This window comes from Entelurus aequoreus, linkage group LG07 (assembly GCF_033978785.1).
Source record: "Entelurus aequoreus isolate RoL-2023_Sb linkage group LG07, RoL_Eaeq_v1.1, whole genome shotgun sequence".
NCBI classification, from domain to species: domain Eukaryota; kingdom Metazoa; phylum Chordata; class Actinopteri; order Syngnathiformes; family Syngnathidae; genus Entelurus; species Entelurus aequoreus.
The window spans coordinates 70,106,927-70,129,966 of NC_084737.1; the positions used below are offsets into that span (position 1 = coordinate 70,106,927).

At 42.7% G+C, this 23,040-nt stretch overlaps 2 protein-coding genes across 3 annotated transcripts; one reads left to right on the forward strand and one right to left on the reverse strand.

The window, feature by feature from the left end:
* Positions 1 to 292: 292 nt before the first annotated feature.
* Positions 293 to 20,482, forward strand: pigt (phosphatidylinositol glycan anchor biosynthesis, class T). The gene is made up of 11 exons (XM_062054381.1): positions 293 to 744; positions 7,334 to 7,511; positions 7,602 to 7,729; positions 7,849 to 7,949; positions 8,041 to 8,215; positions 12,533 to 12,630; positions 12,699 to 12,855; positions 15,127 to 15,327; positions 18,393 to 18,558; positions 18,639 to 18,722; positions 18,810 to 20,482. The coding sequence occupies exons 1-11, from the start codon at positions 345 to 347 to the stop codon at positions 19,057 to 19,059; spliced, it is 1,938 nt and encodes a 645-aa protein (XP_061910365.1). The 5' UTR covers positions 293 to 344; the 3' UTR covers positions 19,060 to 20,482.
* wfdc2 (WAP four-disulfide core domain 2) lies at positions 20,460 to 22,702 on the reverse strand. Of its 2 annotated transcripts, none has more exons than XM_062054382.1 (4): positions 22,555 to 22,702; positions 22,310 to 22,453; positions 22,087 to 22,224; positions 20,460 to 20,941 (listed from the first exon to the last, which is right to left on the reverse strand). In XM_062054382.1, exons 1-4 carry the CDS (start codon positions 22,640 to 22,642, stop codon positions 20,808 to 20,810), a joined length of 504 nt encoding a protein of 167 aa, XP_061910366.1. In that variant the 5' UTR covers positions 22,643 to 22,702; the 3' UTR covers positions 20,460 to 20,807. The 2 variants fall into 2 exon arrangements, with proteins under 2 accessions (XP_061910366.1, XP_061910367.1); XM_062054383.1 differs by having other exon boundaries at positions 22,436 to 22,453; positions 22,555 to 22,677.
* Positions 22,703 to 23,040: the final 338 nt, after the last annotated feature.

The window sequence follows — 23,040 nt, forward strand, 5'->3', positions numbered from 1 at the left end:
CTTCATGAAGTTTTGCACTTGTTGTGTTTTTTTTTTTTTGTTTTCATTATATTTGGATTTATTTGTTTGGTTTGTATGATATCCATTGAATAAGACTATGTATTATGTTGAAGGGGGCATGAATTCAGATTTTTCTTCATCCTGCTCCTTCTCAGGCATTGCTGTGTAAATGTGTGTTTAGTTTCTGAGGTTTAATTGTCTATCGATCAAAGATGCACATCAATGAAGGAGATGAATAAAAAAAATGAAATGAAAATGAAAAACAAAGTCGTCACGTGAGGGCATGCACAAGCAAGCCCATTGGCCGAGTCGTCTTGTGACGTCAAACGCGGAAGTCGAATGCCATGGTCCCTTCCGCGCAGTGGAGAGAAACAAAAATGGCAGCTCGCAGACTCGGCAGCGCGGTTTGCTTGTTTATACTAATTATTTTGTCGACCTTTGTCGTCGCGCACAGTCAAGACTCGACTTCGAAGCACAGTCGACACACCAGTGAGGTGGAAACTCCACGAGAAGCGCAAGAAACGGCCGAGGGAGGTGCCTGGGAAGCGACCGACGTTGAGGAAGATGCTGCGACCGACAACCGAGAGCCTTCTGCCCCTGTCAGTGAGCTCCCCGGAGCCGGACACCTACGGAAGGATGATTTTCAAGAGGAGCTGGTTCTCAGACCTCTGCAGTCGGGGGATATTTACGCCAGCTTCCAGTTCCGTACGCTATGGGAAACCGACTTCATGAAAGGAAATAAAGGCAAGCTAACTGTTAGCCATAATGTTGCAGCCACTATTATCCATGTTTGCTCACCTCTTAAATACTTATAACAGCAACACCGAATGTATTATACATGTTGGGCTCGCCGATATGGCCTTTTATTAATATCTCGATAGTTTTAGGCCATGTCACGATACATGATATACATCCCGATATTTTGCCTTAGCCTTGAATGAACACTTGATGCATATAATCACAGCAGTATGATGATTCTATGTGTCTACATTAAAACATTCTTGTTCATATACTGCATTAATACATGCTCATTTTAAACGTTCATGCAGAGAGGGAAATCACAACTAAGTCAATTTACCAAAACTGTATTTATTAAACATGTATTAAAACATCTAAAGCAGGCCTGGGCAATTATTTTGACTCGGGGGGCCAAATTTAGAGAGAAAAAATGTGTCTGGGGGCCGGTATATCTATTTTTAGGAAAAAAAACTCACAATGTTTGATTGAACGCTAAAAACATTATGACAGACCGCCTTAAAAAACGGAATGGAATTTAAAAAAAATGTACTGAATGAGACACCCAGAATGTACATGAAATCAAAGAATGTGGGATTTACAATATTAACTATGAACGATAAAACACTGAATGTTGACAACATATGAACGTCACAGCCTCTCTCGATCGATATGTTTTACAATCTAGCGAAACGCAACAAAAATGCAACAAACAGAATGAACGCGAAGGGTAAAAAAAAAACACACCTACAATCTGATATCACTCAGCTTTACAACTTTGTTGTAAAAATCTTCTTCCGCGTCTGTCCCTGACACCCGCATTTCAGGCAGGCCGCCCCGGAAACACTGTGGAAACGCTCCCCACCCACACTGCTTGGTGCCTCGTCTGAGCTGCTGTGACTTAGATGACCATAGTAACTAGTAGATCATGCAAAAGCGCAGATTCCAACCATTGAAATACTTACGGTCATTGGAAAACATCACTGCACATCCTAATGGCAGCTACAGTTTTCATCTTAAAGATCTAAAAAAATTATTTGGGAATGTCCGGCGGGCCAGATTGAAAAGCTCAACGGGCCCCATGCGGCCCCCAGGCTTTAATTTGCCCAGATCTGCTCTAAAGGCTTAATGGCCACACAGCACCTTTTAGCCCCTATTTCCAAAAGTGTGTACACAAGTGTTTTTCAACCTTTTTTGAGCCAAGACACATTTTTTTGCGTTTAAAAAATCCGGAGGCACACCACCAGCAGACATCATTAAAAAACGAAACTCAGTTGACAGTAAAAAGTCGTTGTCGCAATTGTTGGGTATGACTTTAAACCGTAACCATCAATATAACTCTTAACTCAAAGTACTGTCACCACCTGTCACATGACGCCGTGACTTATTTTGAGTTATTTGGGTGTTTTCCTGTGTGTAGTGTTTTAGTTCTTGTCTTGCGCTCCTGTTTTGGTGTCTTTTTCTCTTTTTTTTGGTATTTTCCTGTAGCAGTTTCATGTCTTCCTTTGAGCGATATTTCCCGCATAAACTTTGTTTTAGCAATTAAGAATATTTCAGTTGTTTTTATCCTTCTTTCTGGGGACATTGTTGATTGTCACGTCATGTTGGGATGTACTTTGTGGACACTGTCTTTGTTCCACAGTAAGTTTTTGCTGTCGTCCAGCATTCTGTTGTTTACTTTGTAGCCAGTTCAGTTTTAGTTTCGTTCTGCATAGCCTTCTCTAAACTTCAATGCCCTTTCTTAGGGGCACTCACTTTTTGTTTATTTTTGGTTTAAGCATTAGATACCTTTTTACCTGCACGCTGCCTCCCGCTGTTTCCGACTTTAGCTACCTTCTGCAATATGATATGCTTAGAAATAAAAATGCATAACAAATGAATATTCCGCAAAATGATAACATTAAATATTGAAAGTACAAAACCCAATACAGTGCCAAAAATGTAAACTTAGGTAAAAAGACACAAAGGAACATGTGTCCTTTAACCAGTGCAATTCTCTGCACCTGTATACCAAAATACAGCCTTAAGTTCATTTTAATAATGCAAGTGAGTAATCACCTGTGATTAATCCAAATTCCTAAATGTGATGAATCTGATTTTTTTTTTAAAAGTAGCTGCATTTGGGCTTGGGGTTGGGTTAGCAGCAGCAACAAGTGTCATTTTAGCACAATGGTCCCCAAACTACAGCCCGTGGGCTGGATACGGGCCGCCAGCTTCCAAAATCTGGCCCGCGGGAAGTCCCAAGTTAAAAAAATGTGTATATATTTTTTAATTATTAAAAAAAAAAAAAAGTCCTTTCTAATCCATTTTCTATCGCTTGTTACTCTCGGGGTCTTCTAGCCGCTCAGGCAAATTATATTGTCTAAAAATGCATTTTACCATCGATAATGTTATATCGGGGGGCGGTATGGCGTAGTGGGTAGAGCGCCCGTGCCAGAAACCTGAGGGTTGCAGGTTCGCTCCCTGCCTCTTGACATCCAAATCGCTGCCGTTGTGTCCTTGGGCAGGACACTTCACCCTTGCCCCCGGTGCCGCTCACACTGGTGAATGAATGATAGGTGATGGTCGGAGCAGCCTTTCTTCCGTCAGTCTACCCCAGGGCAGCTGTGGCTACAAATGTAGTTTACCACCACCAGGTGTGAATGAATGATGGGTTCCCACTTCTCTGTGAGCGCTTTGAGTATCTAATAATAGAAAAGTGCGATATAAAATCGAATCCATTATTATTATTTATTATTAACGTTACATCAGGCAGATGTGGATAAATGCTTTTTTTTACTGGTCATATCATGCATGTTACATAAACATTCTTGCCTTTAATTTCAATGAGCAAAAAGCAGTGCCGGTACTTTCAGTTTGAGAACGCTACCTTGAATTTTCCTGGCTGCGGCTCGTCATATTTATCGTGTGTCTTGCTGAGCGTGCAGCAAGACAGCGTGAGCAGGACATGATCCGCCTACCCAGCCAATCATCATCAGTGCATTTGCAACAGCGTCATCATCCCCAGTCCTGCTCTCCAGGCAGCTGATGTGTGGCGGAAAACCAGACACCTTGCGCTTCATTCAACCAAGCTGAAGTAACGAGCCACGTCACAATCTCAGTAACGGCAACGGTGTTGCAACGATGGGAACAGTATTTGATTAAATTACTCGTTACTGAAAAAAATAATGTCGTTATATCTAAACACTGTATTAACAACAGGTCATATGAAAAATAAAACTTAGGTCTGGCAGATTCGGAGCGAGGAACAACATGACATGACAAATGTGTCGAATGTTTACAGGGTTATTATGCTAGTTTTTCAACAATTAAATGGCAGCAATGTCTTTGGCGATGTAGTGAAACATTGTGAGCGTACACCATTTTGCACTGTTTTGTTTGCACTGACCTTGTTTACCTAACGGGAATGTTTGTGGACTGTCGTGTGGTTGCGTTTCCAGTGGTCGCGCAGGTTTGTCGTATTCAAGCACACTTGGCAAACTGGCTCCTCAATGTTGATAGGCTCATCTTGTTCCAAATGTTCAAATTCAAATATTACCACACTGGTGCTGTGGCATTTGGTTTTGTGATTATATTGCCCATGTTCGCCACTACATGTGTTTGTCACGGGCTAACTTGTTGCACTCTGTGGGTGTGATGCCCGTGGCCCCGTCTTGCTGCACAAAGTGTCAAAGACACTTAAAGGGGAACTGCAGTTTTTTGGAATTTTGCCTATTGTTCACAATCATGAGAGACAAGAAGACAAAAGTGTTGTTTTTTTCGCTTTTCAACATGTAAAAATTGTCTCGTTCTAGGTGGCTAGCAATGCAGCTAATGGGAGCAATCAATTCTACCTCTAAATCACTTTGAAATTGCATCAAAAACCATCAACAATACTTCATTTACGTCTCGTAACCCGTATAATAACCAAGCTGTAGCGACATTGTTATTGTAAGAGCAAGCACTGAGGAACTATTTTTCTAGCGTAGTAATACATCGCCATGCTACAGTATCAGCTGTAAAAGCTAACTACGGCAAGAGATGAGCTCGCTACTATGTCAACACGAATCGCGTTTGAGTTTGGAATGCACAACACTGCGATAGGACAATAACCTGTACTGACTGAAAAACATGAACAATCATATGACTGTATCTGTAAAGTATTAGGCCACATGTCCTCTTTTGTCTGTACACAGCAGAGGGCGTGTGCAGTTTAGATGTAATAACATGCATGATGCATGGATTGGGTAAGCAATCCATTTATGTCGATATAGCGTGTCTCCAAGTTCCACATTTTTTGCGTCGTCGCTTTCACCTCACTCTCCCGGCTTCCGTCTGCTCCAACGTCTTACTCTCTTCTTCATGCTCACGTCTATAAGCAGTAGTTTATCCTCAGTATATTTAGCTTAAAAAGTATAGAGTTGTGAATCCTCATTCGTCCAAAAATAGTCGACTTTGTTGTCTGTTACCAAGTCCGCCATATTTAGAACACAGGCTTGTGTTTGATTCCGGAAGTAGGAACAAACAGTTGTTGGTAGAAGTCAGACATGCGCTGCTACGGAAACAGAAATCAAAGTGTGGAAGAAATCAGTCCCGGAAATGATTAAAATGATCGAAATACGATAAATATTTAACATATTACATATTGTTAAGAACGTGTCTGTTACTACATTATACAGTATATAGACTTGCAGTGTGTATCTAAAACATTGCTGGAGGGTTTTGAAGGCTACAACGGTGACTCCCATTAGCTACATCTTTCGAAGGGTTTTATCATCTTTAAAATCCTAAAAAAAAAGACATGTGTTCTTGTCTCTCATAACATTTGTGAACAATAGGCAAAATTCCCCCTTTCAAGAAGGACAGGAGGATTCACCCCCGTCTTTTCATCCCGCTATGGCACAATTTTCCGCAGCTGCTAAAATCAATGGAAAGCGTAAAATCTCTTAAAGCCTGTAAACATGCATACACATGGCGGTTATCTACGCAACAAAACTTACCGACTTAGTTTTCATTTATCGTTTAGTTAATTTACTAATCGAATATCAGCTGAAGCCTAGTTCAGCGTCCAGAGCTGAGGAGAAGGCCTGGGGGAAGAAGAGAAACGAGAGATTCAGCTTCCTGACAGCTGATAAAACTATTCGTTGGTCTGGTGAAGCTGGCTCAGCGGTCTCGGTACTGTGTTGTAAATGGTTGGGATCACTCACAATGCTGGATGCTTTGCGGGTGAGGCGGGTGTTGTAGATGTCCAGCAGGGAGGGCAGTGGGATGCCAATGATTGTTCCTGCTGTGTTCACTATGCTTTGCACGGTCTTGCGGTTGTGGGCAGTACAGTTCCCATACCACATAGTGATGCAGCTGGTCAAGATACTCTTGATGGTGTTCCTGTAGAAGGAGCACATGACGGGTGGTTGGGCTCTCGCCTTCTTTAGCTTGCGGATGTAGTAGAGTCGTTTCTGTCTCTTCTTGGCCCGTGATGCAGTATTTTTTTTACCAGGAGAAGTGCTCACTAATGTTCACACCCAGAAAGGTAGTGCTGCTCTCTATCTCTCCACATCAGAGCCGTTGATAAAAGTTAAAGTTAAAGTACCAATGATTGTCACACACACACTAGGTGTGGTGAAATTTGTCCTCTGCATTTGACCCATCCCCTTGATCACCCCCTGGGAGGTGAGGGGATGCATAGTGAGCGGTTTCGAAAGTTCACTACACTGTTTTTGGTCTTGCTCACCTTTATTAGGAGATTGTCGTCTCTGCACCTCATAGTCAGATGCCTGACCTGTATCCTGTAGTTTGCCTTAACATTGTTAGAGATGAGACCCACTACAGTTGTATCGTCCGCAAATTTCATAATCTTGATTGTTGCTGAAGGTTGTTGTGCAGTCATGGGCTGAAGAGCAGGGGACTGAGCACACATCCTTGAGGGCCCTGTGCTTGATGTGATGGTGTTCGTGATGGTGTTCGTGACGTTGTTGCCGACCTGTAATGCTTGTGGCCTCTTTTACTGAGAAAGTCTAGCAGCCAATTACAGAGGAATGTGTTGAGGTCCAGTCGCTCCAGTTTCATGATCAATTGTTGTGGTACGATGGTTTTGAATGCTGAGCTGAAATCTTTGAACAGCATTCTAACATAAGAGTTCTAGGTGTCATGGGTGGAGAGGAGAACAAATTCCATCCTGAGTGGAGCGTTTTGCCCAGTATGCAAACTAAAAGGGGTCTAGCTTTGTGAGAAGAAAGGTCTTAATATGGTGTAGCCTTTCAAAACATTTCATGAAGATGGGTGTTAATGTGACATGGCGGGGCGATCGATAGTGATTGAAGCAGGATGGAGAGGACATATTTGGCAGAGGTATGATGGTGGTAACCTTGAAGCACGCAGGAACAACAGCCTGTTCGAGAGAGGTGTTGAAGATGTCAGTGAAGAAATTGTTGAGCTCTTCTGAAAAGTCCTTTAGCACAAGACCAACAATGTTGTCTGGGCCTACAGCCTTGCGGGTGTCAATGGTGGAGAGTGTTTTTTTCATGTTGGCTGCAGACAGGCACACACTTGTGTATAATTACAAATCATAGCCTACTAAATGTCTTTCCTAAAGTTTTTTTTTTCTTTTTTTTCTTCACAGTGTCCCACTACCGGCTTTTCCCTAAATCTCTGGGCCAGGTTATCTCCAAATTCTCAGTGCGTGAGCTCCACATCTCCTTCACACAAGGGTACTGGAGGACCATGCAGTGGGGGCAGCCTTATGTGCCGTCTCCCCCTGGAGCCGAGCTCTGGGTCTGGTTCCAGGACTCTGTGACAGAGTAAGTGCCATTATGTCCACTTGCTGTATTCACTTTGGCTTTTTTTTGGCCAAACAAAAATGTATACTGTTGTTTTCTGGATTGTTTTAGTGTGGATGGCACGTGGACTGAACTGACAAATGTTTTGTCAGGGATCTTTTGCGCCTCGTTGAACTTCATTGACTCCACCAACAGTGTTCAGCCCAGCGCCTCCTTTAAACCGCTTGGGATAGGCAACGGTACAGTACAAAACACACCAGTTCAAGTTTACCTTTGTTAAATGTACCATGGCAAACCAGATATTGGAAACATCTTTTTAGTTGGCTGCTAATTTAACGTTCTTTTGTTTCCGTTAAAGTGACCGACCACCATTTTCTTCGCTACGCCACCCTTCCACGTGAGATTGTTTGCACCGAAAATTTGACACCCTGGAAGAAACTTCTGCCATGTGGCTCAAAGGTGTTTCTTCAATAACATATTCTACGGCTCATCCGTCATCCTGTACTGTAACACTCATCTGTTTCCCGATGTTGACACTTTGCTCCCATAGGCCGGTCTTGCTGTCCTGTTGACGTCTCAGAAACTCTTCCACAGCAGTTTTCATTCTGAGGCAGTGCACATCCGGCCGGTGTGTCAGGACACGAAGTGCACAGCTACGTCGTGGGAGCTGAGACAGACCCTGAATGTTGTCTTTGACCTCCACACCTCTGGACAGGGCAAACAAGGCAAGCGTCCCAGCTAGGGTTGCACGTCATAGACGACACATGATACAAATGTGGCCGACGATAGAGCTTTCAATACTATCATAATGCATGTTGATAAAAAGTTCTAGCTGTGTACAAATTTGACAGCGACAAGCAAATGCTTCATCATTGCAATGTAGCGTACTCGCTAGCGAGCTACTCTAGCGGCTAATGTTTCCCTACAGTGCAAAGCTGCTTGTTATCACTTGTCATCGCTCCTATGGCGGTAATCAAAAACGTTTTTTAAAAGTAGCATTATCACTACAGGATTAGAGGAAAAGGAATAGCTAATCATGCACATCATAGGAAGATTTAAAAAATGCATAGCTCACCGCTAAGATAGAGCTCTTGAATGTAAACAGGTGTGAGTGGCTCGAAACATACTGTATGTCAACAGAAATGATATTTAGTATGGTGTCAGTATATGGTAGATACAGCGATTATTAGCTCAATGTTATGGACTATGGACTGGACTCTCACATTATTAACCCTATCCACTCGGCATCCATTGCACCGATCACCCAGGGGGCGGGGGAGGGATCCCCCCACATCTGAAAATGTTAAGTATGAACATTGTTATGACCAATACTGCCCCTGTAACTACTTGGTATTGGATCAATACCCAAATTTGTAGTATCGCCCAAAACTAATGTAAAGTATTTAAAAATAACAGAAGATTAAGTGTTTATTACATTTTTACAGAAGTCTAGCTAGAACCATGTTAGAACAGAAAGTAACCGTCTAATGATAGCAAATTAGAAACTGCGTTATAGTTTTGAGAAAATATTACATGATATGTTACCGCAAATGTCAGCAGTTAAATTAGGAACCTTTTGAGGCCCACTTTGAAATGTGTCTATTCTCATGTATATGCCCAATAATTTATTGTGATTAATATCGATATCGCAAGAGGCTGCAATATCTATGGACCTATTTTTGCGTATTTGGGATTTACGTAAATCCCGGAAAATTTAAATCAAACCATGGGGGCATTGTGCAGATATTTATAAAATAATCTTGCCTTCTTTCATACTTCCTCCAAACGTGGCGTTTGAAATTTGCCCAATGTGGGACGTTTCTCCGAGTTGTGACGTCAGCAGATATCTACATATGTGATAGAAATTTACCCAAAGTGCTTTGAGTCTGCCATTGTAGTTTGACGCAGTAGTCAAGAAGTTCCTTTTTTTTCTATCCTTTTGTTGTAAGGTAGACTGGCTCGTACATTTACATGCATCTTCTGTTGTTTCCATTTCTAATAAAAATTAGTGTATGGTTTGAACTTATACCTGTCAGTGGACTCCATATGGACGCTCTAAAAACTATAACATGGCTGACAAGGAAAAGACACTGTCGAAGTGGAGGCACATAAATAAGACCGCCCACAAAAGATGGTCTTTAAAACATAATCTTTGCAACATTTTGACCAAATAACCACCATTACATGTTATGTAGACCAGAGGTCCCCAACCTTTTTTGCACCACGGACCAGTTTAATGTAGGCATTATTTTCATGGACCGGCTTTCCACGTGTGGCGTGTGGCAGATAAATACAGCAAAAATAAATGCATAAAAAATAGAACTCACTATAACGATGAATTAGTGGAAGCCCTGGGCTTGTTTCTTGGCAATTAGATCATTAATGGTATATTCTACCATCAACCTGCTGGGGACTGCAGATGGCTACAATTTATCACATTTATATTTTATATGTTCATAATGTGCATTGTATCATGTCAAAAAGTCATAACAAATATAAGGAATGGCGACTTCCTATGAGGAGTTTTATTGTTTATCTATAAACAAGCTTATTGGTGTGTTTAGTGGGACAGGCGAAAGTTAAGTCGGAGAAAATGCATCCATCCATCCATCCATCTTCAACCGCTTATCCGGAATCGGGTCGCGGGGACAGCAGCTCCAGCAAAGACCCCCAGACTTCCCTCTCCAGAGCAACATTTGCGACTTCCTCCTGGGGAATTCCGAAGCGTTCCCAGGCCAGAGAGGAGATGTAATCCCCCCATCTGGTCCTTGGCCTGCCGCGGGGCCTCCTCCCAGTGGGACGTGCAACGAGGACCTCCCTAGGGAGACGCTCGTGAGGCATCCGCACGAGATGCCCGAACCACCTAAGCTGGCTCCTTTCCAAGCGAAGGAGCAGCGGCTCTACTCCGAGTCTCTCTCGGGTGACTGCACTTCTCACCCTATCTCTAAGAGAGATGCCAGCCACCCTTCTGAGGAAACTCATTTCGGCCGCTTGTAGCCGCGATCTTATTCTTTCGGTCATTACCCACACTTCATGACCATAGGTGAGAGTAGGAATGTAGATAGCTCGGTAGACCGAGAGCTTTGCCTTCTGGCTCAGCTCCCGTTTCGTCACAACAGTGCGGCAGAGAGACTGCAATACTGCCCCAGCTGCTCCGATTCTCCGGCTGATTTCCTTCTCCATCTTTCCCTCACTCGTGAACAAGACCCCGAGATACTTAAACTCCTCCACCTGGGACAGAGTCCTGTCCCCTACCCGGACTGTACAAACCATCGGTTTCCTGCTGAGAACCATGGCCTCAGATTTGGAGATGCTGATCCTCATTCCAGCCGCTGAACACTCGGCTGCGAACCGATCCAGTGAGAGCTGAAGGTCACGAACCGAAGGTGCCATCAGGACCACATCATCTGCAAACAGCAGTGACGCAACCTTTAGCCCCCCGAGACGTATACCCTCTCCGCCATGGCCACGACTCCGCCTAGAAATCCTGTCCATGAAAATCACAAACAGGATAGGTGACAGAGCGCAGCCCTGGCGGAGACCAACCCCCACTGGAAACGGATCCGACTTACATCCAAGCACCCGGACACAACTCTCGCTTTGGTTGTACAGAGATTGGATGGCCCTCAGCAGGGTTCCCCTCACTCCGTACTCCCTCAGCACCTCCCACAAGATCTCCCGAGGGACGCGGTCATACGCCTTCTCCAAATCCACAAAACACATGTAGACTGGATAGGCATACTCCCAGGCCCTCTCCAGGATTCCCGCAAGCGTAAAGAGTTGGTCAGTTGTTCCACGACCAGGACGGAATCCACATTGCTCCTCTTGAATCTGAGGTTCGACTATCGGCCGGACCCTCCTTTCCAGTACCTTGGCGTAAACTTTCCCAGGGAGGCTGAGTAGTGTGATACCCCTGTAATTAGCACACACCCTCTGGTCCCCCTTTTTGAAAAGGGGAACCACCACCCCAGTCTGCCACTCCCTCGGCACTGTCCCAGACTTCCACGCAATGTTGAAAAGGCGTATCAACCAAGACAGCCCATCAACACCCAGAGCCTTCAGCATTTCTGGACGGATCTCGTCAACCCCCGGAGCTTTGCCACCGTGGAGTTGTCTAACTACCTCAGTGACTTCACTCCGAGAGATCGACGTCGATCCCCCATCATCCTCAGGCCCTGCTCCTATCAGGGAGGGTGTGTCTGATGTAGTTGGGTTCAGGAGTTCCTCAAAGTGCTCTTTCCAACGCCCCACGACTTCCTCACTTGAAGTCAGCAAAGTCCCATCCTTGCCGTACACAGCTTGGATGGTTCCCTGCTTCCCCCTCCTGAGGTGCCGTATGGTCTTCCAGAACAGCTTTGGTGCCGCCCGATAGTCCTTCTCCATGGATTCCCCGAACTGCTCCCACACCCTCTGCTTAGCCTCGTCCACAGCCACGGCCGCTGCCCTTCGGGCCCGTCGGTACCTTGCAACTGCCTCCGGAGTCCCCTGGGATAACATACCCCGGTAGGACTCCTTCTTCAGTCGGACGGCTTCCCTGACCACCACTGTCCACCAGGGTGTTCGAGGGTTACCGCCCCTTGAGGCACCTAAGACCTTCTGGCCACAGCTCGCATCTGCAGCTTTAGCAATAGAGGCTTTGAACATTGCCCATTCCTGTTCAATGTCCCCAACCTCCACAGTTATGGCAGAGAAGTCCCGCCGGAGGTGGGAGTTGAAGTCCTTCCGGACAGAGGACTCCTCCAAACGTTCCCAGTTCACCCGCACTACACGCTTGGGTTTGCCAGGTCTGTCCAGAGGTTTCCCCCGCCATCTAACCCAACTCACCACCAGATGGTGCATTTTCTGGAGAAAATGCAGTCGTTTATAATTTATTTAATGTTTCTGTGCGGCCCGGTAGCAAATGCGTCACGGACCGGTGGTTGGCGACCTCTGATGTAGACCACAAAGAAGTGTTTTAAATGTAGAAAAAAAATCATAATATGACACCCTTAAAGGTTTTTTCTATGAGCAGCAGAAGGAAGCTAACATGCTCTCTCCCACAGAATGGTCTCTCTTTAAGATGTTCGCCCGCACCCTCACAGAAGCTTGTCCTCTGGCTTCCTCCAGTAAAATTTACGTTGACGTGTCCGACACCGCTGAGGTTTGATTGGCACACTACATTTCCAAATCCCATTCTCGCATCTTTTTGAGTCATTTGTCATTTTGCAGGGAGAGCAGTTTGAGCTGACTCCAGCTACTCCTCTGCTCAGCCAGGAGGTGGTGTTGGGGGATAGACGCACCTTCTCTGTCTATGACCTGACACAAGAAAGCACCTTTGGCTCAGCACGCTCCCTCAACTTGCTTATTCGCTGGATATCGAGTGAGGGTGAGTCACAATTAGGGACCGGTTCCTAATTGGGATAGGCCAAGAGATCCATTAAGATTCTGGACAAATAATACGGCTATCTGTATTGTTTTTTATTCAGCTGGCCATCACAATTATGACACGCTGCCACATTCACTTAAGGTGCCGCTGCTACACTTAAAAAAAGACATGAATAGGTTATGATAATCAGCTTGGAATAATAACAAAAAAGGAAGCAACATCACAAAAATTTTGTGACACAACAATATTTCTCAGCTTCATCCACCATCCTAGCGATCCAGTAAGCCACAGGCCAATAGTAATCCACTCAAAAAAGTGAAAAATGTAAGTCATATGATAATCCATAAAGTTGCTGTGAAGCAAGATGGCATCTGCTGACAGGTGTCTAGGTGCCGTCTGACCCCACTACATGGCGCAGTGTTTGCGTAGCATCAAAACACACCTTATTTAGATGCACACCCTGTGAAAATTGTCATTGATTATATTGATTTATATTATATATTTTTATATGATGTATAATGTAAAAGGTCTGTTCTCTGCAAACACAAATATTTCCAGCTCACTGTAATTGTAATTACACAATTATGACACAATGACTGCATTGCACCTTTTACTGCAAACATAGTTGACTTGTTTAAGACTTAAAAAATAGGTGGTAGTAAAGACTTCCCTGCTGTGAGATTCTGCATCATGTTAGTGGTGTAGAACCTCTTGTCCTAGTAAAAATGGTCAAAAAAATGCATTTTTTAACATCTTTATTTACATAGATGAATACCGGTATCGATAAGGAATGTCGATATTGGTTTCTGTAAAATCCAGATTAAATACATCCTTAGTCACAATAGTAGCTGGATGCATGAAGGAGGAAATACGCAGCTCGATGCCATTTACGTTTCACTCTTACTGTCAGACAGGGTTCGTACGGTCATGAAAATGGAAATGTCATGGATTTTTAGAATGCAATTTCCAAGCCCTAGAAAAGTTATAGAAAATAATAACCCCAAAGGGAATGAGCGGTAAAAAATGGATGGATGTAATATTTTTTCAGACGTTTTTGGAAAAGTCATCAAAACATATCTTAAATTTCATTAATCCAAACAAAATTGACGCGTCATATTGAAATGTAAATTGCGATAGACCGTCGGGATAATTCGGTGGTATATTCAGTGTACTGTGTCCAAGCGTCTGCAAACTGCATGCACACCCACCAGCTAGTTACTTCTGCTAGTAAAGTAACGGTGCTGAAAAAATGCCAGTAAATTGCAGCAGCTTTAATAATACATGGCTTTTTAAGGATAAATACAAATTGTGGTTGTTAAAAGACACTGACCCAAGACGTGCTAAATGCTAACTGCTGTAAAACATTTGACGTTTCGAAGATGGGGAAGGCAGCGCTTGTTAGCCCCTTGAAGGGCAAAAAGCACGAAACTGTAGCCACAGTTGCTAACATCTTAATATTCACAGTTAAGTTTATATCTGATTGTGTGAGGACAGCCAGCAACACTACTACAGTTTCCATAGCAACAAAGCAGACAACCTTGGACGCTTCTGCAAAAAATGAAGTCTTCAAAGCCGAGATACTGTGGGCACTAAAATGCGTGAATTCTTTCAACTCCTTCAAGTTATCCAAGGAGCAAGCCGTCTTTTCGCCATCATGTTCCTGGACAGCCAGTTTGCAGCAAAATGTACCTGCGGTGAGGACAGGTGCACCTATGTCTGTGCTTTTGGGGTTGCTCTGCACCTTAAAATTCATCTACTGTCATTAGAGTTCTAACAAACATGTAGTGCTGTTTGACAAAATCCTAAACCACCATTTGTCCACTAATTGGATCTATATGTGAGGCTTTGGGATGAAGCAGTAGTTAAGACTAAATTTGTTGGAACTGAAATGTGACAATATGTATCTTAAGTGTACCTGTCTATTATTTTTTATTTATTTTACAGAGGCACCATGTGTTACAGATGTAAACCTAATTTTACTTAGAGAAGGATTCAAGGACTTCTATTGTAATCATACCAGCACACATGAGATGGCACAAAATGTAGTAACCAAGGTTCCAGATTTAGCCCAATGATCACCACATCAACAATAGCATGTTCATAATAATGCTGTATTAGTCTCATGATAATTAATTTTGTGGTCCTATTAAGATAAAATAAAAAATATTTTGTTCATCAAAATGTTGAAAAGGTTTTGGGGAAGCCGTACAAAATGTACAAACTCTTTGTCAACACACCTAAAGTCTGTCCCCCCCTGCCCCCAATCTGCAGGTCAAATGCTGCGTCCCCTGCTCCATGCAGAGCGTTATGTGGCAGGTTATGGACTGCAGACGGGAGAGATCCACACGCTAATATACAACAACCACCCATACAGGTCATTCCCTGTGCTGCTGCTGGACTCGGTGCCCTGGTACCTTCGTCTTTACATCCACACCCTCACCGTTACCAGCAAGGGCAAGACTAACAGTCCCAGTAAGTAAAGAGCAAAATGAGAATCTGTGCTCAGTCAGTGCTCACAAGTGTGATGTATTAGAGGTTAGAACTTGTGTAAAATAAATATGTTAGTGGCAAAATATAACTTAAAGTTTTAGGATCTCCTAAATTAGACTTCCTAAGCTTAACAAATGGTTGTGTGAAAACAGCATCAAAGGATGGTTTTCAGGGAAAGGCCAGTTTCCAACAAGCATTAACTTCAAACTGTCCTCATGTTTTCAATTGGGAGTTCCCAGTCAAGTAATTTAGTCGTTTCATTTACCAAGATACAGAGAATAAGCTTTGCTGTACATTGCATGTGACAAATATAGAAGCTTTTTCTATTTTTATATGACATTGTAGGCTTTACTATTCCAATCTGTAGTGTGCTCAACTGAGCGGACTTTTACTACTTGGTAGAAACACCATTGTTAAATTTCAGTGTGAAAGGTTACATTGTTGTGTCTCCATACAAGTATTTCTATTGCCCACTAGAGGGAGACCTTCAGCAATGTTTTTTTGCAGGAAAATAATTAGAGGTGTCAAATGATTGTGTTAATTGCAATTAACTAACTATCATTATTATGTCATATTTGGCACGCTGTGTTTTTGAATTGCGTAACATTTTTAACCTTATCGCCAATTTGTCTCTGTATGCCTGCGAGTAGTCTCGCCCTCTTCTTGTGCTTGACTGAGAGCAACAAAGATAACATGTAGCCACGGTGAAAAGGAGGTGTCACTCTGTCACAAGACTGATGTTAGTGGCTTTAAATAGTGGGGATATGATGAATTCCAGCTCTATACTCTCGGCAGGGTCCTTGAGGGTGCATGGGAGTTTGCCCAACCAGTCTACATGTGCTTTGTGGACTTGGAGAAGGCATTCGACCGTGTTCCTCGGGAAGTCCTGTGGGGAGTGCTCAAAGAGTATGGGGTATCGGACTGTCTGATTGTGGCGGTCCGCTCCCTGTGTGATCAGTGTCAGAGCTTGGTCCTCATTAAGTAAGTCGGATACGTTTCCAGTGAGGGTTGGACTCCGCCAAGGCTGCCCTTTGTCACCGATTCTGTTCATAACTTTTATGGACAAAATTTCTAGGCGCAGTCAAGGCGTTGAGGGGATCCGGTTTAGTGGCTGCAGGATTAGGTCTGTGCTTTTTGCAGATGATGTGGTCCTGATGGCTTCATCTGGCCAGGATCTTCAGCTCTCACTGGATCGGTTCGCAGCTGAGTGTGAAGCGACAGGGATGAGAATCAGCACCTCCAAGTCCGAGTCCATGGTTCTCGCCCAGAAAAGGGTGGAGTGCCATCTCCGGGTTGCAGAGGAGACCCTGCCCCAAGTGGAGGAGTTCAAGTACCTCGGAGTCTTGTTCACGAGTGAGGGAAGAGTGGATCGTGAGATCGACAGGCGGATCGGTGCGGCGTCTTCAGTAATGCGGACGCTGTATCGATCCGTTGTGGTGAAGAAGGAGCTGAGCCGGAAGGCAAAGCTCTCAATTTACCGGTCGATCTACGTTCCCATCCTCACCTATGGTCATGAGCTTTATGTTATGACCAAAAGGACAAGATCACGGGTACAAGCGGCCGAAATGAGTTTCCTCCGCCTGGTGGCGGGTCTCTCCCTTAGAGATAGGGTGAGAAGCTCTGCCATCCGGGGGGAGCTCAAAGTAAAGCCGCTGCTCCTCCACATCGAGAGGAGCCAGATGAGGTGGTTCGGGCATCTGGTCAGTATGCCACCCGAACGCCTCCCTAGGGAGGTGTTTAGGGCATGTCCGACCGGTAGGAGGCCACGGGGAAGACCCAGGACACGTTGGGAAGACTATGTCTCCCGGCTGGCCTGGGAACGCCTCGGGATCCCCCGGGAAGAGCTGGACGAAGTGGCTGGGGAGAGGGAAGTCTGGGCTTCCCTGCTTAGGCTGCTGCTCCCACGACCCGACCTCGGATAAGCGGAAGAAGATGGATGGATGGATATGATGAATTAATGTAAAGTATTCTAAATAATATTAAAGCCCTATCATGAGTATTTTTATGGTTTGTATACGCTTGAATGGTGTCTTGTTAGCGTAGAGTAGATGGTTTTTTTCATTTATTGATTACATTAACTACGAAGAAATGGCGTCACTTCCGGGTGTGTTTTGAACCACATTAAGGAACACATCAATGAATCAATATAGTGATATATTACACGTACAATGATGTGTACATTATATTTAAAATTATAGCACAATTGCATGGAAGAAAATGTTTTAATCGCCAGTGTGCTCGTGTGTCTGTCGCTTAATAAGGTTTGAAAAATGAGATGTTGCATATCAATAATGTACGTGTAGGAGACATTCAGGAAAGCCAACATTTCCTCCGATCCTGTTTTATAAAGCTTAACATGTAATTGTGACATATATAAATATTTGTTAAATCTGTTTTTTCAAACCATTATTGGTAACATATGCTAGTACAGTGATTGATAGGTATGTTTTATTTTATATTATCTGAAGCAAAGGAAAGGCAACGGGTTCAACATTCAATACAAAAAGTTTTGTACAGTTTTCAACACTTTATATAGACTTGATGTTTTATTTTAGTACAACTGTTAAAGTATGTTAAAAACAACAAATGACTTTAAAAAGCTAAAACAAATTCTTAAATGTCTATCTTCATAGTAACGTAATAAATGTAAATGAAAATACCTCCAGTTGAGGACTTTTCTCAGCATGTTTTAAGTGAGATTAAAAAAGAGATGAATTAATTACAGATCCTAATTAATTAGTCACTCATTTTGTTAAGTTGCTTGACAGCATTACAAATAATATCATGGAGTTAATAATGTAAATATATTTTAGCAGTGTTATTCTTGCAGTAAACTTGGTATCTCCCTCTCTTGTATCTATCCTGTCCATTCTCAAATCACTTAACGGCCAGTGTAAATTTGTAGCACTCCACCTACACTTTTTTTACTTTTCTTTATTGTATATTATTCTTAAACAATATTATTTAACACAATAATGTTGTTGAAAAGGCTAATGAATGTGGCATCACTACTGCAATGATGCTTTACTTGACTCCTCTTCTTCCAGGTTATACCCACTACGAGCCATCCAAGGACCGAGTGAGACCTCATTTGTTGGAGATGCTGGTCCAGCTTCCTCCCAACTCTGTCACTGAGGTCACTGTGCAGTTTGAGAGAGCTCTGCTCAAGTGGACCGAGTACACCCCGGATCCCAATCATGGCTTCTACGTCGGGTTCGTCACGTTTTGTTTTCGCGTTGGCACTTAATTCTAAGGACGATTGTTCTCAAATCTGACAAAATTATTTCTTATAGGTCATCAGTCGTCAGTTCTCTTGTTCCAAGCATTGTTGCCACGGATCAGAATGCCACTCAGGAGCGCCCCCTTTTCAGCAGTTTGTAAGTAACTAGTAGTTTTGAAAACCCTTTGGGATAAAAGTGTTGTCTTCTATTTTCAGTATCATATGTGTTGGTGTCTCTCTACAGTTTCCCCAGCAAAGAAGAGTTGGGCTACTTTGTACGCATCTACACAGAACCTCTGCTGGTCAACTTGCCTACTCCTGACTTCAGCATGCCTTACAACGTCATCTGCCTGACCTGCACAGTGGTGGCAGTGGGCTATGGATCCATCTACAACCTTCTCACACGTACTTTTCAGATAGAAGAGCCCAGGCCAGGACTGGCTAAACGGATCGCCAATGTCATCCGTAAGATGAGGGGAGTGCCGCCACTTTGAGGTGTGACATGTCTCTACTGTTCCTTCAGTCAAATCCACTGGTGAATATGCCACATTCAGGGAAGAACTGAGTCAAAGTTTTTTTCTTTTTTATGTTTGGATCATGCAGGATTGATGAATCAATGGCATGCAAAGGCAGATTTAAATTTGGATGAAAGACACTCTGCATGTGTTGAATCATGAAGAAGTGTGTGAGCAAATTGTCTTTGAGGTCTTATAGACCAGAGAGAGGACACGTGAGTGTTTACAAACATGGCACTAGTGAACGATCTGCGCTTTTTTTGTCAGTGTTTTAGTTTGTCTCATCAGCGTATATTTATTGGTAGTTATGAACATACTCCAGATGATCAAATGTTCTGTTTGCACTGTTTGTGAATGCATTTGTACTAAGGCCTTAATTATTAATGACAGCAGGAATCTCGTGTTTGTCAAAGTCTCCAATTTGTTTTCAGTAGGAATGAAGGTGACAGAATGAATTCATGGTACGGGAAGACCAAAAGAGGGTGCTAGACTGCCTGCAGCCTGTCAGGCTAAAGAAATGTTATGGTAGTATTTATATACATTTTATGCTTGCATTTCATGAGGTACACCTGCAGAATTGTATTTATTGCATTAAGAAATTAATACCTTCATGGAAGTGTCAATCCAATTGCAGCATTACATTTTTTGTAAAGGCAGCAATGCTGATACAACGCTGTGTTTGGATCATGCAGGTGTAACTAATGAAGTGGTTGGTGAACTATTAAGGTCAACAAACATGATTTTATTTGCTATTTTTTTCACCCCTTTTTAACTTGTGGGCAACTTGTGATCACGTGTAATGTTTATACTACTTTATCTTATTACTGCACTGGATCCAAGCATGCAGTGCATCTGTATGGGGTGTTTGTTAGTGTTTGACTGGTTCTATTTTTCCTCATGTTCAGTGCAGTGTAAAGATTGATTCCATATCTGAAGTAAACAAAAGGGAGGTGTGTTAGAACTGTAACCACACAAATTAGTTGTTACTTTGTTATCCTGTACCAAAAACATTACTGTACGTCATGCATTTCTGCCCACTTAATATGCAAATTGGTTTTATAATAAACAAAAGACCTTGTTTTAATAACTGAGGGGAAGAACATCCAAAGTTCATCTGTGTTCTAACTAAAGCCCTTCCCACTCAGTGCCCTCGTTCATGCACTACTGTACAAACAAACTCTTAATGGAGCATACAAACACTGAGGTCTCTGTATCCAAGCCAAGCTTCTCAAACCTGCACACTGGGTCACCGCAGGGAACAAACAAAATAAAAACTGCATTCCACGTGAGTGATGTACGATGGCGTGAGCTCAGCTACAAACTGTTTAAAGCCAGAGAATAAGCAGACCTGAAAAATGTTTAAACATTTTTTTTTTGCATTCTCAAAGACAGATGTGTAAACATGCTGATACAATTTATTTTTGCATTCTCAGACAGATGTGTAAACTTGCTGATATATATTTTTTTGCATTCTCATAGACAGATGTGTAAACATGCTGATATATATATTTTTTGCATTCTCAAACACAGATGTGTAATGCATTTCACATGTTAGACCGCTGCCTAACATACATTTCTATTTTCTAAATCATTTATTAATTTTAGAAACACACAGTAGTTCATTCTCTAATAAACTATTACATAGGGAATTGTGTGACCTAAATATGATTACAGTGAGTACTTGTAAACATTAAGAGCACCTATAATGGCCTTTTGAATATGTCCACTCAGCAGGGCTCACTGCAGGCATGTCCACAGGTCGTTCTGCAGCACTTCTGCTCTCCTGGACACTGGCCGTCGTGGTAGCAGTACTCCGCACACATGGGTGTTCCTTGGGGCAGAGCGCAACGGCCTGGCTTCACTGAGACACACGCACACACACATAACATTTAGGGGGACTGCAAAGGTATCAAGTGCATGAGTTTAGTCCAGGGGTCGGCAACCCAAAACGTTGAAAGAGCCATATTGGACCAAAAGTACAAAAAACAAATCTGTCTGGAGCCGCAAAAAAATGAAAAGTCTTTTTTTAAGTGTTATATTGAAGGCAACACATTAAGTAAGTGTCTATATTAGCTAGAATAGCCTACTATCAAAATTACTAAGTGTCGCAGGCTGAAGCATATCTTCATTGACAGAAATGTTGAAATGTAATATTTATTCTACACAATTTTACAACATTAGAAACCATTAGTAAATCAGAGGCTACTCAGAAGGTGAGATAACTCCTGGAAATTGCTGGCTTTTAATGGCCAAAGGTATAGATGTGTGTCCAAATGAAAGGAAACGGCAGACTGTCATCCTTTAATAGATTTGTTACAATCTTTGGCAAGCTAGGTAATGTTTGCTGTGGTCTGGAACAACATGGCACACAACTATCTGAAATGCAAAACTAAATTATATACAAAGAGGATGAAAGTAATGGATATGAAATGAGCTCAAATATACCTACAAATGAGGCATAATGATGCAATATGTACATACAGCTAGCTTAAATAGCATGTTAGCATTGATTAGCTTGCAGTCATGCACTGACTAAATATGCCTGATAAGCACTCCACACAAGTAAATAACATCAACAAAGTGCACCTTTGTGCATTCACGCACAGTATAAAACGTTTGGTGGACAAAATGAGACAAAGAAGGAGTGGAAGATTTTAAATGTAAACAAACTGTTGCGTCACAGTCCACATTATGGTGAGTTCAAGAGCCGCCGAAATTAGTAGGACAAAACGATGTTCACCAAATACTCTCATCAGCGAAGCATACAAACATATTAAACATTGGGCTTTCTAACAATTGGGAAGGTGTGTGTCATGTTTGTCCTTAAACAAAAAAACATACTAAAGCAAAAAAAAATATTTTTACCCCATCTTTTTCCATTTTTAAATCCTTTTTTTTTAAATGCTCCAGGGAGCCACTCGGGCAGCACTAAAGAGCCGCATGCGGCTCGAGAGCCGCGGGTTGCTGACCCCCCGGTTTAGTCAAAGCAACACACAGAAGACTAACCTTTGTAGGGTGCAATGCACTCATGCCCACATCCGTTATGGCAGCATTTATCCTTGTTTGGACAGTCGCTGTCATCAGAGCAAAACTCCGCACACATCCCAGAACCCCAGTTTCTGCGAGGACACACTCCTGGCTTGGCTGAAAATATACAGAGGTATCAAAGATGAGTGTGTTGAGAGTGGAAGAAGGGATTTGTGCACCCAAAAAAGTAAAACACTCATACTAAAGGCAGGGGGGACACAAACAGCTCCACAGTTAAAGACACAACATTTGTGGTCCGTGGGACAGTCTTCATCACATGTGCACCCCTTGTGTGATGGGACCACTTGGAGGAGACGAGGGCAGTGACCTGGCTTTGGAAGAATCCCTGAGTCAAAACAAATGGGGGAGAAATGTCAATTTATAGCACAGTTTGATTTGACATGACTAAAAAAAAAAAAGTGAATAAGCTAAAAATAAACACCTTACCTGTCAAATTGTGTTCAGGTCCCTGAGTGAAAACGGTGTTTATTTGCAGAAGTGCAACAACCAATGCACACACTGCAGCCTTCTCCATACTTGCACACAAGAATGTGCTCCTGTTGGGACAAACACTACCTGCAGGCTGAGGCAGCCCAGGAAAAAAGTACTATGGGTCTTAGTGCCTGTCAAATTCCATATGTCACGCGCAGCCTGCAGGAGTGGCTATACAGTATATGTTTCAGTTTTTACTACTTTTTTTTTGTTTTTCTGGCTATAATCAATGCTATGATATTCCATGCTTCCCACATATATTTTTTCATTATGAAAACTGAAGTTGTAGTTAAGTAAATAATTTAGATGTACATCATAAGAGGATGTATGTTTGTTTACATAGCTGATAAGGCTAAATAAAATAAAATATTTTTTTTTTTGGGGGGGGTTTATAAAACTTTATAATATGCAACATTTATATACAATCAGAAAATAATAATA

Excerpts from the sequence above, each read along its gene's own strand:
- pigt (XM_062054381.1), top strand. The coding sequence starts at position 345 with ATGGTCCCTTCCGCGCAGTGGAGAGAAACAAAAATGGCAGCTCGCAGA. Across the intron at positions 7,950-8,040 it reads TTCTGCCATGTGGCTCAAAG|GCCGGTCTTGCTGTCCTGTT; the intron begins GTGTTTCTTCAA and ends TTGCTCCCATAG. Across the intron at positions 18,723-18,809 it reads CGCCCCCTTTTCAGCAGTTT|TTTCCCCAGCAAAGAAGAGT; the intron begins GTAAGTAACTAG and ends GTCTCTCTACAG.
- wfdc2 (XM_062054382.1), bottom strand. The coding sequence starts at position 22,642 with ATGGAGAAGGCTGCAGTGTGTGCATTGGTTGTTGCACTTCTGCAAATA. Across the intron at positions 22,454-22,554 it reads ACCTGAACACAATTTGACAG|GGATTCTTCCAAAGCCAGGT; the intron begins GTAAGGTGTTTA and ends GTTTTGACTCAG. Across the intron at positions 20,942-22,086 it reads GTGCATTGCACCCTACAAAG|TGAAGCCAGGCCGTTGCGCT; the intron begins GTTAGTCTTCTG and ends CGTGTGTCTCAG.